The sequence below is a fragment of the Anabrus simplex genome, chromosome 1 (genome assembly GCF_040414725.1).
Source record: "Anabrus simplex isolate iqAnaSimp1 chromosome 1, ASM4041472v1, whole genome shotgun sequence".
Lineage (NCBI taxonomy): Eukaryota > Metazoa > Arthropoda > Insecta > Orthoptera > Tettigoniidae > Anabrus > Anabrus simplex.
In genome coordinates, this window is record NC_090265.1 from 329250813 (window position 1) to 329272026 (window position 21214).

The 21214-nt window shown below is 38.2% G+C and overlaps 1 protein-coding gene across 1 annotated transcript in view; it reads left to right on the plus strand.

Annotated features, from left to right (window-relative positions):
* The window catches only part of LOC136865870 (zinc metalloproteinase nas-13), a 67719-nt gene that overhangs the window by 12305 nt on the left and 34200 nt on the right, over positions 1 to 21214 (plus strand). The window contains exon 2 of the mRNA XM_067142436.2: positions 4397 to 4549. Within this exon, the coding sequence (XP_066998537.1) occupies positions 4397 to 4549 (153 nt within the window). The remainder of the gene's footprint in view (positions 1 to 4396; positions 4550 to 21214) is intronic.

A 21214-nucleotide genomic window follows, 5' to 3' on the forward strand; every position in this document is an offset into this window, starting at 1 on the left:
CTGTTAGCTTCCATACCCTTTGCACATTTATCCATCACCTTCTCATACCCTTATATTCTATTTCCAGCTTTAGCATTGAAATCGCCCATTAGCAGTATCCTGTCCTTGGTGTTGACCTTTACTGTGATATCACCCAGTGCTTCATAAAACACCAATTTCTTCCTCATCTGCATCCTCACATTGTGAACAGATCGAGACAATTCTCGTCCTAATTCCCCGAACTGCCAAATCTACCCGCATCATTCGCTCATTTATGTGCCAGAAGAAACTATGCTGCAAGGAATAGTATTCCTGATGACCAGTCCCAGCCCACACTCTGCTTTTCCCTTTTTAACACCCGCAAAGGACACTTTATAATTTCCTATCTCTTCCTCGTTATCTCCCCTTATCCGAATATCATTAACTCTTAACACATCCAGACGCATCTTCGTCGCTGACTCAGTTCTACTGCTTTCCTCCATAAGCCCCATTAATACTGATAGCTCCCTATCGAATTCCATTTCGTTCGCCAAGTTGTTTCCAAGGAGTCCCTCGCCTGTCAAATGGAAGTGGGACTCCGTTACTCCCCTGGGCCCGAGGTTTGTTTAAAATTTTCTGAGATTTCATTTGAAGGAAAGTGAATTCTGTTGAAATGTAAAATTCTGGGAAGCATGTTGCAGTGGTCTACGGAGTGATTAAAATTCGAGTCAATCGAGAGGAAAACTAGTATGCTAACCTACAGACCGTATGGTTCATGTACATTGGAGACATTCCCGGCTCTGTTAATAATCTGAGATTAGCTTTCGAAATGTTCCGCGCTAAGTCCCAGGAAACATTTGATTTAGTTAAGCTACCGTGTAACGCACAATTCCCATTCTCTTGAACACGAATTCACGTTGATCTATCGATCTATGTATGTATGTATGTATGTATGTATTGTACCAGGAAAAGATTATGGGGCCAGAGCATGGGAAGGATCTCAGGTAGTGTGCGGTTACTTATTGGAGCAGGTACAGAGAAGGATATTTTCGCAGGGCGAATAATAAATGGTAACTAAGTTTTTGACAATCTTTATTGACATTTTCCCGTAAATCACCCTGCAGTTGATTAATCAAGAATAAGGATAATCACATAAATATGATTGTAAATAAAGGGTACAGATCTCTGCACATGGTTATGAGAGTATTTAGGGGTTGTAGTAAGGATGTAAAGGAGAGAGCATATTTGTCTCTGATGAGACCCCAACTAGAGTATAGTTCCAGTGTATGGGACCCTCACCAGGATTACTTGATTCAGGAACTGGAAAAAAATCAAAGAAAAGCAGCTCGATTTGTTCTGGGCGATTTTCGACAAAACAGTAGCGTTACAAAAATGTTGCAAAGTTTGGGCTGGGAAGACTTGGGAGAAAGGAGACGAGCTGCTCGATTAAGTGGTATGTTCCGAGCTGTCAGTGGAGAGATGGCGTGGGAGGACATCAGTAGACGAATAAGTTTGGATGGTGTCTTTAAAAGTAGGAAAGATCACAATATGAAGATAAAGTTGGAATTCAAGAGGACAAATAGGGACAAATATTCGTTTATAGGAAGGGGAGTTAGGGATTGGAATAACTTACTAAGGGAGATGTTCAATAAATTTCCAATTTCTTTGCAATCATTTAAGAAAAGGCTAGGAAAACAACAGATAGGGAATCTGCCACCTGGGCGACTGCCCTAAATGCAGATCAGTAGTGATTGATTGATTGATTGACTGATTGATAAATTTTCAATGAATCTCTCCATAATGCAAAAATGAAATATAGGTGCTGTTATATTCTGAGACATCCACTTGATGTTAAAAATGTATACCAAAATGAATACCAATTTTCTGAGATCTTAAACCCCCTACAGTTCATCTAGGATCTCTTATATAGATTTAAATTCCAAAATAACACTTTTGTACATGGAACTTCAGTTAACCAAATTTCTAGATTGCGTAGAAATTAAGTCCATCACTTGTGATGCAAACCTACAGTTTTTCTAAGATTTTAAACATAATATTAACACACACTTCCATTAATAATTTGATAGTTCAAATAAATGTTTTCAATCACTTGCTGTAAACTCCTACAGTTAATCTAACCCAATTTTATAAGAAAATAAAATAGTGCACTTGTTTTATGGCAAACCCTATAGTTCATCTAAGTGAAATGACTTCAATTTACACCAATTTAAAAAATCTATAGTTCAAAATAAGACCTGAAATCTTCTTGAATAACCTCCTACAATTATTAGGAACAGTAGGATTAGAATCCACACGAAGCACTTTTCTTTTGACGAATGTAGCACTATGGATGATTGAGTGTTTTGTTAAAAGTCAGTTAGTGTCTAAGTGGAATTACTCACTCAAAAAATATATGAAAAACACTTATATCACCTGTAATCTGCTTATAAGGATTGGTGAAGTACTGTCCTACGACTTGGTGACTGGAACTTTCTGCAGCATGCAGCCAAGACTCGAACTCGACACCAGCAAGCGTGACAAATTTCATCCATTGAAGACACCACGTTATCATCCCTCGTCGAAATCACGATCAATGCTTCGTTGAAACCACGCTCGAAGAAACCACGATTAATCCCATGCCGGAGATGACGTTCTACGTAGTGTAGTATGACGACACTTCGCCAAGATTTCCGATGTTCTTTTGAAGAGAAATGTTGAAACACGGAAAGTTCAATCGGCACAATATAATGGGCTGTAGAACTCTTAATTATCGTTAAAGAATTGTATTATACACTGACATAAGTCTTAATGCACAGTTTGTGTTCTCACTTATGTTTTACGATGTTAAATACGTGACTCAGAATATCACAGTCTATGCTACAGTGTGATCCATAAGTCAAGTTAATGCAGTAATAACCTGCAGTCGTTCTCAAATTGGAAAGCACAGTCTTTCACTCACAGTTTATAAAGCATGAATTGAACACTGTCACAGTTCATAACAGTCACTGATTATGTCTTAAATTAACTCGTAGACTAACCATCACAGTCCATGAAACACTCGAGAAAATGCAATTAATATCGCTCTTAGAACAGTCTCTTGAATATTAATGTTCATAGATTAAGAGGTTTTTATGACTGAATTTGCATCACACGAGTTCGTATGACCTAATATTGCCATAACATGTCCTTAACATTTAGTTAGTTTCTCATGGTAATAATAGAAATTTCGAGAAAATACGTGAAAAATAGTCACATTTAGTCCTGTCAATTATTGAATATTCTAGTGGAATGGTATTTCAAACAGTTCATAATCGTAATAGTGTACGAGAAATGCGTCTCAGAATTAATTAAATTGTCATAAATTGAAAGTTCAGTTTATTACGCACAATGTCCTAGTATGCTGTCACTGTCAATGACAAAGTTCAAAATTATGAGAGATTGACGAAGTCCACAATACCGTCAACTGGTAAATTAAACACTTCAATTCTCAATTACACTTCAATGCACAGTCTCTATCGTAAATTCACTTGGTTAAGACAGTCGAAAATCTTATACAATGACGATTCAGTCTGAGAAAATTTTATAACATTTCACACGTCACGACGCGGTTGAAACTTCACTTGCGACGACCTCGCACAATTTCAAAGTTCTAGAGTGTAACTTTCATATCTCTCGCGAAGTGCGACGGAGCATAGTGGCGTCTAGTCATGAGTCGTAGAGTTTAAGATACACTGACTATACCCTCGGGTCGTCGACCTACCGGCTGGAAGCAGCTCTCTGAGTCGGGCGACAGAGGGGTGGATATATTTCCCAAACTTCAACTCGTTATATTTTTGAAACCACTAGGCGGATTAATCTCAAATTTGCAACGTTGTACTTTTAAAATGTAAGCTACAATTTGATGTTAGTCTCATATTTATTGGTCAAGTCATTGAGAAGTTTAAAAATTGTTTCGAGACGTTTCTGCGTGGAGGTGAGATGCATGCAGTGCTGACATCACTCGAACTTGCCCCACTCATGCCGTCTTCCTCACGCAGAGCATTATAGACGAGAACGTTCTCTCATACAGCTGTTCGTATATCGTAACTTAGCCGTTCTCTCATGAATAACGATTTTACAACACGTATGTACCAGGGCCTATGCCTTCCTGCTACAGTATGTATGTATGTATGTATGTATGTATGTATGTATGTATGTATGTATGTATGTATGTATGTATGTATGTATGTATGTATGTATGTATGTATGTATGTATGTATGCACACATTCGTATCGAAACTGACGTTCTTAATTAAGACCCTTCTCTTCGTACCTTCGTTAAACATAGTTCTAACTACCTGGGAAACAATTCATTGAAACGCTAAATCTAAACTATTGATCGCTCTGAATTTGTGTTGTAGCAAATTTGGTACTTAAAGGTTTACATGCTTTGTTTCAGAGGAAAAGCAGAATGCCTGGGAGCTGAGCGGTCGCTTTGAGGGAGATATTTTGTTATCTCCCGATGATGAAAAAGCGATGAGGAACGGTCTTATTGCCAAAAAGCATCACTGGCCTAACGGAGTGGTTCCTTATGTGATAAGCCCGGTGTTCAGTAAGTATTATTCAACTTGTTCAGAATTTCTTTGACGGTTGGAGCTGAGGAGGGATTATATATTTGGATTATATATTTATTTACTCCGAACAAATTCAACTGGCTGTCATATATTAAACAGATACGCTCAGTATCATTCCGTACCACTCGGCCTAGATAGTTATTTAGGTCTGAAATCATGTTTGTGCCCTAATTGTCCTAAGTATATCGCAGTGGTACCATTATGTCGGGCAAGAGAATCGCTGTTGAATGACACACACATCGTAGGTCGGAGTTTACACCCAGAAGTCAATCTGAAGCAAATTAAGAGATTCCCATATATTCTACCACGTATAACGTTGCCCGGAAAGGAAGCAGGGAACACTTGTGGTAGCATCACGTCGGCAACAGAGACAGCATTCTATCTGTACCCCGTTTGGGTTGTCGCAACTGATCTTTCGACAGTCAAATAGCTTATTTGACTTGTAAGTTGCAAATAAAATATTAATTTTGTTCATAAAATCAATGAGCGTGTTTTTTATTTATATTTGTTGGTTACTGTTGTGCCAGTTTCGTTATGTCTGATGAAGTGCTTTGGACAGGCAGAGTGTCATATCTTTATGTTAGCTGGCTTTGCGAACCTGTTACCCTAGTTTGGCGAGTTGTCATAGTTTGTTTTATTTCCTCGTGGATATTTCGTATCTGCTGAGAGATTCTAGACTTGTGTCGGCGACATCAATAAGTAAAAATCCAGTTGGCAGACCAACTACAGTATATTATGTTGTACTGAAAAAAGAAAATTTACGATCGAAATTACGAGAGTGTTGAAGGCCGTATGAAAACGCCGCCTATGTCAAGTTCAGCAGGCGAATTGTGTGATAAATAAATACTAAAATTATGAGGCAAGAAGAAGTTAATTCTACAGACAATAAATTATAATGCATTTTGTTGTCATCGATACTTGTATTAGAAAGGTACTCGCTATATGAAGTGAATTTAATATAATATTAAATCAGGACATGAACTGTACTACTACCTCCGGTGTGTGTGTGTGTGTGGGGTTTGACAAGCTCATTTACCTGCCAGCTGTGACTCACTTACTTGCTTGAGGGTCAGTCTCTAAGTCGACCTCAGAAGTAACAAAGCGTTTCTACCTTGGAACAACATCGCGTGATATTAGGACCTGGTATACTAGCCATTCTCAAGAGTCATGCATTGTATTATAGCTAACAGATGTCGACATTATCGAGACTGCTAAAGTACGTATTTGCATGTGATATCGTAAAGGACGCACAACTAGACAACTTTATTAATATTTTCTGTGCGAGTTTCTGCCGCGTTATTCAAGAAGACTTTGCCGGCCGATTCAACATGAGGACATTACCCATCGCCGAGTGTAACTTCAACTTCACCATGAGAGTTTAAACCCTGGGACCGCTGCCGACCACATCAAGATGAGAGGACACCGACCGTGATTACAATATTGAAGGCGATAATTCATAGTCCAAAATGAAGGTGTCGAAAAGAGCAAAGTCGACACAAATTTCATACTATTTATCTGTTCAGTAGTTGGGTAGTTGATTTTCCTGTAGTGGTGGAATGGTCTTACAAGATAGTGTAATCTTACAGCTCTCACGTTCTCATTTGTAGCTGTTCCTGTACACAGGCTTCGTGCATTTTTACTAATCATATGCGATGCTAGTAATGTCATTCCTTATGCAGCCAATCCCTGCTATGAATGGTGTGAAAATGTTGCTCATAGGGTGAGATGGCAGACTGATATGCAATAGCAACTTTTGGCCCAGTGAGGACAGCAACAGGAAACTATCTCACTCCTCATTTCCCTAGTACGCCTCTTCAGTGACACCTAGGCAATCTAGGACAGCTAATGGTGGACCTGTTGAGGATCCAACCAGCCTTCGAGCTGAATACCCAACATATCATCTGCGCAGCTTTTAGCGATAGATTTACACCCTAGTGCTGAAGCGGTTGACCTGCGCAATCTTCGAGATCCGAACTGGCAACCGTTGAAACAAAAACTATGAATCGCTTATGCATCGCTGTGCGATATCTGGCGTACACTTTACGTACTAGTACTGTTGTTATTTACACAGCAAATTCAAACTGTAGAATTCACTCTAGGAATAAGATTCGCATCGAGAAATGTTATATAATGTTATATAATGTGTGTGTGACACAGTTGTTGGCTTAAGATAACAAAGGTTTAGAAAATTCATATCGATCGATCATATTATCGATTCAATTCAGATTTCATTTCCATTCAGTTGGCAGCACTACCGGGAGTGCTCCCTCCTTACTCCTCAAACCCGTACACAAATCTATCGCTAAAAAGAATATTTTCAGATGGAATAATTTAACTGTCGTGGTAGTGGTGATTATTCACGAATCTCTAAATAATTTCAGTTATGCATGTGTGATGAATAATTAAATCGACATTTCGGTGATTATCAATTTATCAGTCTAGTGTAGGCTTGGCTTGAGGTGAAACGCGTTCAGCTCATCACAAGACTATAATTTGTTTATTTCGTTGTAAGTCATCATGTAAAATAAACTTTCGATTCCAGATGAAATGCATTTAGAATGCTATGCGTGGTTTATGTCGGAGATATTACGAAGTCATGAGATTCGAGTGATATAATTGATTCCACTCTTCTGAATGAAAATTTACGTCTATTGGAGTTCGATATCGGTAGAAACTCTTATTTTCTGATAGTGATACTGGGAGATAGGCTGGATCTTCAAATTTTAGACGTACTGTTAGAGAATTTTCGTATGCGAAGGATATTTTGCGTGACGCTAAATATAAGTTTCGTGACATCCTGGGCGGATCACGAATGTGTTCAAGGAGATTTCAATGGGCCTGATATTAGTGAGGCCATGATTGGTGAACTGTTTGTCTTCGCGATATAAATGTGTTACATTTTAAGATACACGTATCAGGGAGGCATTCGATATGAGATTTACGTAATGATAATTGGGGAAATTATCACATATTTAAGAGCAGATTCTTGCGGAGATATTTAGAGATCATCAAATGGTATTAAACTGTTCTTAAACTACGTGTGAGTGTATTAGATCGTATATTCGATTCTTTCGTGTCCAGTATAATTTTCTTTCGAGAGTTATTCGAACCTGTCGTTACTTCGTTATTTACTCATGATAGTTCGGAATGTTCTTCGGGATTGTTCTCCAATCTTCGATGACTTTCTTTCTTACCGAGATAATACGTTTAAGTTAGAGGATGCTGATGTTATTCCTTAAATCAGATGACGTGGAATTATGTTAATCGAGCGTTTGATTCGCGTGTTAATATGACTGTGTAAATAATGTAGATATTTATTGTCATTTCATGTGTGTTATTATTTTTTCGCTAGTTGTTTTACGTCGCACCGACACAGATAGGTCTTACGGCGACGATGTGTGTTATTTAAGAGATAACCAACGTCGTTTCACATTTCAGCGTTGCAGATCGTTCACTGTTTTCGTTAAGAGAGCTCAGATTATTCTTTAATTTATGATATACCATATGAATTAATATTTCACAACTTGAGTTTAAATTTACGATTTAATTGGACTAGAAGAGATGATAGTCATAAACAGATATTTCTTTTGCGTCGATTCAGTTCTAGAACGAATTATCACACCAATTTTGTTCAGTAACTTATCACTTTTTTAAAATGCTCTTTGTTCGGGGTGTCGACCTGTAGAGATCTTGCAACATGTGATATGAACCTGTGTAATTGGAATGGAGGAACTGTAGAGTGTTGAATGTGAGGAAAGGAACGTTAAAGACAACACAAACACCCAGTTCCCAGGCCAGGGATATTACTCATTTACAATCAAAAACCCTGACCCAGCCGGGAATCAAACCCGGGGGTGCCGGGTGTCAGGTGGACGCTTTGCCCCCTCCACCGCGGGGCCGGACAAACTTATCACTTAGTCAATTCATATTACAGCAACATTAATTTTGACACAGAATGATTTTCTTACCGATTTTCTTGATGTTTTCTAGATTTGGTCGAGGAAAACCAGACCTTTCTCACAGTTAAATTAGATAAATTGCACTAGCTTGAAAAAAAACTTTTTTTGTGCGGTAAAAACGAAACTAGGTGGGTTTTATGAATTTCTTAACGCAGAATTCGAGAAAAAAATTAGTTTTGGTGTATCACGTCTGGTTTAGTGGCAATTTTACAAAATATTATTTTGTTCTTGCGTAAAATTTTTGATACTTAGTATTGATTAAATTTGATGTATTAATATAAATTTCAGCTTGCAAAACGTAATAATATTTTGCAAGCTTTGAATTCACATAAATGCTGCTTTGTAAGCAAGTAGATGGTTTGTGTTATATTTTTAATGTATATCGAAATTCGTGAAACTGAAGCATAAAACGCCTATTTAGTTTCGGCTGTACAGTTGCTTTTAAATTAATATAACCGTACCTTGAATAAAAATTACATGGTTAATCATACATAGTTTTGTTATTTACATTATATGCAGGTTAGATTCACACCTCCATCTTTTCTCGTTTTCCGTGTAATTTCCGGGTTTTTGAAGTTCTTGAATGATCTCTAGAAGAGTCGTCTCGTGCAATCGACCAGCAGTAATCGGCCATCATATTCACATCCCAACGTCCCTGATAGCGTCGTTCTGCATCTTTGAGATCCTGGTGAAACCTTTCACCTTGTTCTTCACTGACAGTTCCTAAATTTGGAGGGAAATAATCCAGATGCGAAGCTAAGAAATGAAGCTTAAGGTTACAACCGAGTTCCTTAAACTTTACTAACATTTTCCTTACAATTTCTTTGTATTGAGGGTCCTTAATGTTGCCAAGGAATTTAGTCACTTCATCTCTGAATGCGTTCCATGCCTCTTTCTCAATTTTGGTCATCGTGTCTGTGAAATTTTTATCCTTCATCAGTTTACGAATCTGTGGTCCATCAAATACGCCTTCTTTGATTTTTTCATCTGATAATGGGGGAAATTTAGTGTATAAATATTGGAAGCATAGGCTATTTTTATCTAATGCCTTGACATACAGTTTCATCAATCCTAATTTGATGTACTTCGTCGCCGTAAGACCTATCTGTGTCGGTGCGACGTAAAACAACTAGAAAAATAAAATTAAAAAAAATTGATGTGCAAGGGTTGAAGTAGAATTTTTTCACGGTCAATGAGACTTACATTCAAGAAATTTTTGGATCCTGGTTGTAGTTGTTTCCTTTCTGGCCAATTCACTCTATCCCAATGTTTATCCCGTGCCCTGCTCTCCCATTCGCATAGCAAACAGGGAAATTTTGTATAGCCTTTTTGTTGTCCCAGCAACAATCCAGTGATCTTCAAATCACCGCAAATTTGCTACTCATGCTCATGATATGTAAATTTTCAAGCACCAACTTTAAGGTCTCGTATGTTTCAGACATTTTTGTGGAGTGTGCAAGTGGACGGATGCCAGAACATTTGTATTATGAAGCAAAACAGCCTCTAAACTTATTTTGGAAGAGTCAATAAAATACGCCAGTTACTAGGATCATACTCTTTCTCTCCCAATTGACGTAGAAGATTTGAAACATCCGTACAAAATACAAGTTCATCTTCTTGAGTATAATAATTTCGGGCTATTATCTTTGAAAGGAAACTGCTTTATCAGTCCATCATAAACATTGCATAAGGGCTGGGGCTTTTAACACTTCTGTTTATTCAAGTGGTCTAAGATGAAAGACAAACTCTCAACTGTCTTATTTTCAATCCTACATACCTCGCGGTCTATTGCGTATCTGGAGGAGTTTGTTATGAATTTACCAGGAAACCCCCAACTACAAAATGAAAATTTAGACAGCAATAAACCTATAATAAAATGCAAACAATAACAAATCAAATCACATAATTGTTTTCTAAAAGTAGTTGCGCGAGGACATCTCTCAACATTACATCATACGAATTCATGCAGATACTAAAAAAACGAATTGCGACAAAAATAGACGTGATAGGAAAAACGTAGCATCATTTTCGGAATCAGGGCAGCGATTTCCATAAGAATTACATATTTTCTATTTTACCGCAAAATCATGTTGGCTAGTGTTGTTTACTTAAGTCGCAAGAAGCAAATATATTGCATTAATTGATTTGTTAGGGAAAATAGGGTAAAATTTAAATGTACCATTCCATCTTGATTTATATTTTCTTTCTGAACTTCATGGACAAGAGTTAAATTTTAAAATAGTGGTTATTTTCCATATCACCGATAGTAAGGATGATGTTTTAAGGGGAAGGAGATGCAGGCTAAGGGCTCCATTCAGGATCAGAATTCAGGACAGGTATCTGTGAGAAACAGGTACGAGTCACTGCAGGCAGAACAACCGAGGGAAGATGAGGAACAGGGAACTGTTGTTGAGAAGTGTTGAAGTAGGAGGAAGGGAAAAGGTAAGAAAGGGAAGGGAGCAGTGATAAGGAAACAGGGAACTGGAAGTCAAATAGGGATGACATAAAAAAGTTGGTGCTGAACTGTAGAAGTATTGTAAAGAAATGAACAGAATTAAGTAATTTAATATACTTACCAGATATTGTAATAGGAGTTGAATCATGGCTGAGAAATTATATAATGGATGCACACATTTTCTCACGGAACTGGAGTGCGTGTCGTAGAGATAGGATAGGCATTTTAGGAGGGGGAGTATTCATTCTGGTGAAGAAAGAATTTGTAAGCTACGAAAAAGTTAAAGATGAGAAACATGAAATTCTAGGTGTAAGGTTCATCTCTAAAGATAATAGGCAACTTGATGTCTTTGGAGTGTACAGACCGGGAAAAAATAGCTCTGACGCTGATTCAGAATTATTTGATAAGATAATCAGCTATGTGGAAAACGATAAGGAAAGGAACGTGATTGTAGCGGGTGATCTCAGTTTACCAAATGTCAATTGGGAAGATAATGCGAACGACAGGAAGCATGACCAACAAATGGCAAATAAGTTAATATGGGAAGGACAGATGATTCAGAAAGTGATAGAACCAACTAGAGGGAAGAATATCCTGGACGTGGTGCTGATAAAACCAGATGAGCTCTATAGAGAAACCGAAGTAATAGATATTAGTAATCATGAAGCTGTTTTTGTGGTGGTTAAAAATAAATGTGAAAGAAGGGAAGGTATTAAGTTTAGGACTATTATGCAGTACCATATGGCTGATAAAACCGGCATAAGAGAGTTTAAAAAAGTAACTATGATTTAAAGCAATTGTTGAGGAAAGTGAAAATAGGTTTGTACCTTTAAAGGTGGTAAGGAAGGGTACGGATCCACTATATTATAACAGAGAAGTAAATAGACTAAAAAGGTGGTGCAGGTTGGAAAGAAATAGAGTTAGCGAAATTGGATCTAGCAAAGAAGTCAGCTAAGATTAACATAATGGCAAACATAATTGGCGGTCATACAAATTTTAGTTAAAAATGGAGTAGTATGTAGACCTATAGGTACTTTAAGGCAGAAACAGTTTCCAAGAGGGACATTCCAGGAATCATTAAGGCATAGCCCTAGTGTAGGCACTCCACTCACTCCGCTTGCTGTACACGGAAGCTCGGCGGCTGGTGATGCTATTTTATTTTTAGTTTACGGCATTGCCGTTAGAAGCGTCCCTTACGATATGCGAACTGTTGCCAACTGTTAAGGAAATGTCCAGCGGACTATTCCGAAATTTGTTATTAGGTTACAGTCACTAAATTACTTTTTCTTTTTTTGCCGTGCGGGCAGTATGTTGACATGATATAGCTTGGCCTGGATTTGGAAAGATAGGTTACGGCTACTAAATTACATATTTTTCTTGGCGTGTCACTTGCTGCGATTTTATTCTGCGCGGGTTGGTAACAGAACCAGAGAGTTATGAGTTATGGGAATGACGTCATGTCGGCCAATGGCCGTGTTCGTAGCTGGCCGGCTAATGGTCGATGGCGCGTGAAAACTTTCGTTGTGTTATAAAAGTAAACATACATTTTTGCGCGGGTTGGTGGGTCCCGGCATTGGTAATGAACACATCTCCCTTCTAAAAGATTTCTAAGGTACAATTCATATATATTTCTTCGCGAAGTTGTGTGTTATTACATTGGAGTGCCTAGGGTAGGGCGCTACCAATCATTAATCAACAAAGGGAGTGTGTATGCGAGGATCTTCAAAAGGCAGAAGTATTCAGTCAGCAGTATGTAAAGATTGCTGGTTACAAAGACAATGCCCAGGTAGGAGGTGACTAATACCAAATAAGTATTAACATTTATCTATGACAACAATGGCATTTACAGTATGATACAAAAGTTGAAAACTAGAGAAAACTTGATAAGTTTTCGGGGGATATACTAAAGACAATGGGTTGTAATATAGTACCATATCTGAAGTACATATTTGATTATTGTTTGCATGAAAGAGCTATACCAAATGAATGGGGAGTTGCTATAGGAGCCCCTGTGTATATAGGAAAGAGTGATAGACATAAAGCTGAAAATTACAGGCCAGTCAGTTTGACATGCATTGCACGTAAGCTTCGGGAAAACAATCTTTCTGATTATATTAGACATGTTTACGAAATTAATAACTGGTTTGATAGAAGACAGATTGGGTTTAGGAAAGGTTATTCCACTGAAGCTCAACTTGTAGGATTCCGGCAAGATGTAACAGATACCCTGGATTCTGGGGGTCAAATGGACTGTATTGCCATTGACCTATCTAAGGAATTTGATAGGGTAGATCATGGGAGACTACTGGCAAAAACTAGTGCAATTGGACTTAACAAAGGAGTGATTGAATGAGTGACTATGTTTCTAGAAAATATAACTCAGAGAGCTAGAGTAGGCGAAGCTTTATCTGTCCCTGTAATAATTAAGAGGGCAATTCCTCAAGGCAGTATTATTGGACCTTTATATTTCTTTATATATATCAGTGATATGTGTAAGAATTGGCATCAGAGATAAGGCTTTTTGCAGATGATGTTATTCCGTACAGAGTAATAAATAAGTTACAAGATTGTGAGCAACTGCAAAATGACCTCGATAATGTTGAGATGGACAGTAGGCAATGGTATGATGATAAACGGGGCTAAAAGTCAGGTTGTGAGTTTCACAAATAGGAAAAGTCCTCTCAGTTTTAATTACTGTGTTGATGGGGTGAAAGTTCCTTTTGGGGATCATTGTAAGTGCCTAGGTGTCAATATAAGGGAAGAAGTGGTAATCACATGATCTCTGCATATGGTTATGAGGGTATTTAGGGGTTGTAGTAGGGATGTAAGGGAGAGGTTATATAAGTCTCTGTTAAGACGCCAACTAGAGCATGGTTCCATTGTATGGGACCCTCACCAGGATTACTTGATTCAAAAAAAAAAAAAAAAAAAAAAAAAAAAAACTCGATTTGTCCTGGGTGATTTCCGACAAAAGAGTAGCGTTACAAAAATGTTGCAAAGTTTGGGCTGGGAAGACTTGGGAAAAAGGAGGTGAGCTGCTCTACTAAGTGATATGTTCCGAGCTGTCAGTGCAGAGATGGAGTGGAATGACATTAGTAGACGAATAAGTTTGAATGGTGTCTTTGAAAGTAGGAAAGATAACACTATGAAGATAAAGTTGGAATTCAACGGGACAAATTTGGGCAAATATTCGTTTATAGGAGTGGGAGTTAGGGATTGGACTAACTTACCAAGGGAGATGTTCTATAAATTTCCGATTTCTGTGCAATCATTTAAGAAAACGTCTAGGGAAACAACAGATAGGGAATCTGTCATCTGGTCGACTGCCCTAAATGCAGATCAGTAGTGAATGATTGATTGAAACAGTATTTTATTTAATAAATCATGCCGTTGTTTAAGCTTGATTCAGTTTTTCTTGTTCCCAAATCCTACGTCATTTTTCCTTAAACTATCTGACGTTATTATTCCCTTAATCTTGTATACCAAATCCTTACCGAGCACCACTGAGGTGTCTCAATGTTCTACGACTGACGTTCTAACGTGTGCATTTATTGGCGGCCCAGCGCGGGGTCTGCGATTTGACGCAATTCTGCTCGATTTGAGTCTTTGGCATTATTTGGCATAATTGGACATGATTTTAGATGTTTTAACATTTTGCGTATTTCCGATGTCATCCTATTTAGGTAGAACCCTAACAAATGACGCGTATAGACATGATATAGGCTTTTGGGCTTATGCCGTGTCAAGAAAATAAGGTGAAATTCTTTACGTTTCACAGAGAAAAAAAGCCTATATCATGTCTATAAATACGGGCCGTGAAAATATCAATGGCAAATGACGGGTATTTTCGATAGTTATTTATTATCTGACCGATATTTACGGTATAGCAAAGAGAAAGATACATAATGCAGAGAAAGTTACATAATTGGTGTTACAATAACGATTGTGATATCACGGAAGGTAGACTTTAAATCTTGACGTCTGTTGGCATAGGTCATTGTATATAGGCATATATTATGGATCTGGGTACATTGCTGGCGATGCTTGATTCTCTTCTTAGGACAATTCAGGAAGATAGTAGGCAATTACAGAAAGAGAATAGGAGAATTCTAGAACATTTAGAAGAAAATAGAAAAGCATTGGAAGCGCATACGGGAGCTGCCAAAGAAGAGAGCAAGAAAACACTGGAGCACTTAGAACTAAAGGTAAATATAATGGGGCAGTAATTCAGGAAGAATCCAGGAAAGGACGAGATGAGTTAACTGCCAAAATAGAAGAAACACATTGTAGGATCGACAACATTGCTTTGGAATGTCGAGAGAACCAAAAGAAAACACTAGCATTTTTTTGATAATTGACAACACAGTTGCAGGGGAAAAACAGGGTAATAACTGGAAAGGTTACACCTCTGCACAGCGACGTAGCGATTGTTAAATCTAACATGGAGTTTATTAGGAATTAGAAGGATTCCATGAACAAGGACATGACTGATAAAATGCTAAGAGGCCAGGCAAGAGTTAGTAGAGGATCTTAAAGAATTCAAGACAAAGATAGAAACGGATATTAAAGAGGTTAGATCGGATATGCGGGGAGACCAAGCCGAAATCGTAGAGGTGACTCAACTAATTGTAGATGTCAGACTGATGGAACTGGTATCTTAGACCAGGTTGTTAATTTAGGCGAAGATGTTAGAGTTAATAACTTGAGGGTAGAAGAAAATGCCGATATTATGAAGAAATTAGAAAAGGAGGTTAGCTTGATTAAACTTCAAGATCGCAGAACACGAGCTTTGGTACAATCTCTGTAAGATCGACAGAGTCACGTGGAAGATACTATTTAGGAAGGAATTGTCAATTTAGAGGGAACTGTAAATAGGAAAGATGATAATCAACTGAGTTCCAGTAACATAACAAATCAGGCGGTAAATGTGCCCAATTCACAAACTGAGGATAATCATCAAGTCATAAACATTATCCGAATGAGTGAAGACAAACCCAGGAAATTCGATGGTCGTCAAGAAATCTCACCTAAAATGTTAATCCATAATTTGGAGGAATATAGACAAATATACTAAATACAACAAAATCTCATCTGAGAGGCACTTTAGAACAGCGGAAATGTACTTAGATGTCGACGTTCTTAATTGGTTTTATGCATTCCGGTACCTTTTCGAAGACTTCGACAGCTTCAAATGCCTATTCTTACAACGTTACTGGAGCGTTTGTCTTCAGCATAACTTACGTCTTGAATTGTATTCGAGGAAGATATGCGAGTTCTAGACCTACTAAATACGCCGATTTTTCTCTTCAATTAAGGCGTATGAAAGAGTTGGATAAACTATTGTAAGAGCCTGCTTTACTTCAGGCACTCGCAAAACAATTTCCTTCGGGCGTGCAACGTATTTTAATTGCCACTAACGTTAATTCTACAGTCCAAGCTGAGGCTATTCTTAGGGAATTAGACCATACGACCAATCTTCAGATGGTGTCCAGGACACATAGAACGAATAATCCGCAAGTTAATGCTGTAAATGCTGCTAGGGAACAATATTCTGAATCTTCAGATGAGAAAAGAGAAACAAATCATCGATCTCAGAAATTTCAAGATCGACAGAGGCAATATCAAGACAGGAGTGGTGATCGCAAAAGAAGGTTTTGAGACGGGGGAAGTGAAGATGACAGAAATCAAAGATATCGGAGCAACATAACATTTCAAGATCGACGTAGGAAAAACAGAAGATATATACCTTATGGACGGCCTAGATATTATTCTAGAGAAAATCCTCAGAGTTTTGGAGAGGAAATGGAAAATCGACATCAGGAGAGCAGGAGATATCTTGATGAATTGCGGAAGGCGAAAGACGAAAAGGAGAAATGGAAACAGGCAATTAACAATCAAATGGCGGCAGAGTAAGAGAGGTGTGATGATCGGCTCATGAACATTGTGTAATATCGTGTGTAATATGATAGTACATTATATAACAAGCCTATAATGACAATAATTAAGACACGAGTATGTTTATAAAACGAGTTAAGCGAGTTTTATAATATCCATACGAGTATCTTAGTTACCATATAGGCGAGTTGCATACGACTGTTTATGTTCGACGATAATTAAACTCTGTTTTTTTAATATTCATAAATTCCTGTCGAGATGTCGCCTGACAGTTGAGTTTACTGAACAGAGCGCAGAGCACATGCGCTGGGTTATTGATTTTCCGCGAGTGGATCAGAGACCTTGGCAATGTCGGATGTTTTCAAAACTTTGGTAGAAGCTTATCGTAACATATCTATCTATCTATCTATCTATCTATTGTACCCGCTCAAAAGCGGGTACACTATCTATCTATCTATCTATCTATCTATCTATCTATCTATCTATCTATCTATCTATCTATCTATCTATCTATCTATCACTACTGCTCTGTATTTCGGGCAGTCGCCTTTTCTTAAATGATTTCAAAAAAATAGGAAATTTATTGAACATTTCCGCTGGTAAGTCATTCCAATCCCTAACCCCCTTCCTATAAACGAATATTTGCCCCAATTTGTCCTCTTGAATTCTAGCTTTATCTTGATATTGTAATCTTTCTTACTTTTAAAGACACCATTCAAACTTATTCGTCTACTGATGGCATTACACGCCATCTCTCCACTGATAGCTCGGAACACACCACTTAGTCGAGCAGCTCGTCTCCTTTCTCCCAAGTCTTCCCAGCCCAAATTTTGCAACATTTTTGTAACGCTACTATTTTGTCGGAAATCACCCAGAACAAATCGAGCAGCTTTTCTTCGGATAATTTCCTGTTCTTGAATCAAGTAATCCTGGGGAGGGTCCCAATAGCTGGAACCATACTCTAGTTGGGGTCTTACCAGAGACTTATATGCTCTCTCCTTTACATCCTTACTACAACCCATAAATACCCTCATAACCATGTGCAGAGATGTGTATCCTTTAATTACAATCATATTTATGTGTTTAACCCCTAGGTACTTACAATGATCCCCAAAAGAAGCTTTTACCCCATCACCGCAGTAATTAAAATTGAGAGAACTTTCCTATTTGTGAAACTCACAACCTGACTTTTAACCCCGTTTAGGTTGTGTAACTTAGGGAATAAGGAGTGTGCACCCTCCATTAATTCCCATTCCACTTTGTATGGGGGTGACTATAATTTTCTACAACTCTAAATTCTTTCAAACTACCCCTCTCTAGTATAGGCCTAGATTCTGTAACTTCGGGCCATAAGCCCATGTAGGATCTTAAGTGTATATCAAAAGGAGTGCAACTGTTTCGACTCCTAGCATTTTATTTATGGCCGATCGTCCTATCCCTTTTTTTGTACTTCTAGGCCATTTAGAATGGGCACTCATTGCTCCTGTTAAATTCTCATTATTTATAGACGGGTGTGTAATGGACTCTAGTGGTGAAATGACAGTATACACAGTTTTTTAAATTTTACCTAGTGTAAATTTGGATAAGGCTGGTTTGTATTAATGTTTGAAGCTCAGAGTACTATACGATGTGAGTGGAGCGAGTATGCTCTTTGAAATAATGTAGACCGGGCGAGTTGGCCGTGCGCTTGCATCCGGGAGATAGTAGGTTCGAGTCCCACTATCGGCAGCCCTGAAGATGGATTTCCGTGGTTTCCCATTTTCACACCAGGCAAATGCTGGGGCTGTACCTTAATTAAGGCTACGGCCGCTTCCTTCCAACTCCTAGGCCTTTCCTATCCCATCGTCGCCATAAGACCTATCTGTGTCGGTGCGACGTAAAGCCCCTAGCAAAAATAAATAAATAATGTAGACCCACCTTTAGAGCTACCATGCTCATAAACTATTGTATCGAAAATCATCTCCATTGTACCTGAATTTTGACTCTAAGTCATCGTTGTTATCAGAGCCGTCGAGCTCATAGTTATTCCGTTTGACTGTTATTTGTTGTTGTTCATTCAGATTATCTACCAAATTTTAAACTCAAAGAAACAGGGAAAGAAATAAAAGTTCATATTTAGTGCTTTAACTTTGATATTTTATCTGTCCACCCATTCCTCCGGAACCTTCTTACACCTCTGTAAACAACGGAAAACCCGTAACAGTTATTATTATTATTATTATTATTATTATTATTATTATTATTATTATTATTATTATTATTATTATTAACAGCAGCAGCAGCAGCATACTATCCGTTGAAAATCGTCACTTAAATTAAATGGCTTGTACACCACGTTGAAAACTATTTATTTATTTATTTATTTATTTATTTATGCCCAGTCTGTAATCAAATTCAAGCCATGTCAGAGTTCTTTATTAAAGGTTCAGCAACAGCAAAATAATGAACTTTGATGTATTCAGTTTGCATGGGGAAGTCAAATTGTGTAGGACTATAATGATGTGAGCGAAGTGCGTCGTACACTGGCATGCCGAAAGTCATGGGATAGCAGTGTTTAAAGGTAATAGTCGGTGGTGCTCCCGTATTATGACGTCATGGAAGTGCCCAAATCTGTATCACGAGTGATCTCACATCTCCAGAAGTTTTTACAACATAAAACGAATAAATACCGAGATGCAAGAAGACCAAGCAGTGGTTGGACACATGATCTACCTAAAGGTGGAGTAGGGCTAACAATTAAGTGTAACCAGTACTGATGATGACGATGATGATGATGATGATGATGATGATGATGCTACAGTCGGACCACGGCAAGAAACCATCTCATCATTCTCACTTCCATGAGTAGAACCCGTTCCTTCGTCCCAGGCTAACATTCGACCCCATGGGGTATCATTGGGCGGATGATCGTTCGGCAGTTTAAGGTACAGCGGTATCTTCTGGTCGCAGAGGACACACGTCAGCTGGCTTCAAATCAACGAACCGGCATTGGTTTGTGTAGCGGCATTCAAGAACTTGTCACCGATAGTTGTCACGCGGGAACCGAGGTAACGGAAATGTAATGTAGGAATGAATGTTATGAGCTTGAGCAAACCTTGAACCTATTGCAGTGACTAAGTCCAACACAACACCCCAAGGAAAGAAGGAGTGAGCAAGCAGAATGAAATTACCTGTATCAGAAATTAGTGATGTTCAAGTAAACAACAGGCCCTGTGGCGCAACGGAGATGTAACATACTCAAGTAAACAGGAAAACGTCCAAGTCATTATTGAAAGTCCATCATAAAGAACTTGTACAGATTCAGTAGGGATGAAAAACACAGGTCTAACAAAATGAAGTACAGCCAGACTCCAACGTATGACGATAAAACAAAAATGCTTTCCTCTCGTTTTTGTTTCGTGCTGCCGAAAACCAAAATCGAAGAAAATCAGAAGCTACAGCCTGAGTCAGATTAATCAGGTCGGCTTAAAAGACAATATGGTATATTATACATATCCTGAGCACAAACTACTCATACTTGAAAAATTAATCAATATCATGAAACCAAGATCCTTACGAGGGACCAATCCCATTTCGAGGTCGGGGTAAGCACAGTGTTATTAATATTATTCAAAACATCACACAGCGTCTAATTCACATGAGTAATATTAGCAGGGTCTGGAAAATCTTGTCCATAGTGGAACGATGGAAAATTTACCTTTGGGTGGTGTGAAAATCATCTGCCTCTGAATATGACTTATAGGAGTGGAGTTACATTTCAAGAAATGGTCGTCGCAAATTCTTATAAAATATTCAAAACAATGCTTGACTTGCACATGGAGCAGTGTATGAAGAACGAGTCACTGTAACTATCACAAACGGTCGCTCCATTTCAGTTCAAATCTAACTCCGTCGGAGTCGTAAATTATTCAGTACCAAAAGGTATGTAGCTGCTCTTGAATAACACATTAATTGGTGTTAACTTCTGTTATCTGCGTATAAATTCGTTCTTCATTCGTTTCTAAAGGTGCAGGTTAAAATTCTGTCTGATCGTACTGTGAAGTCTTACGACGATCCCTCATCTAGTTCAATAGTCTGAATGTTTATCGCACCACTCGATTGCTCACCTGTAGACAAGATTTTCCATTATGGGGCAGAAAATATCTTCACCATGGACGAAGATCGCAATAGTGTTTATTATTTGGTAAGGCTACCTCATTTTACCTTACTAATAACTCAGTTCACTCCATCCAGTCCGTACTGTTTCTCCCTATGACTGGCTTGAAGTAAAACCAGAGAAACTAATATGAACCAATGGGTCTTTGAAGCATCTAATGTACAAAGGGCCCTTTTCA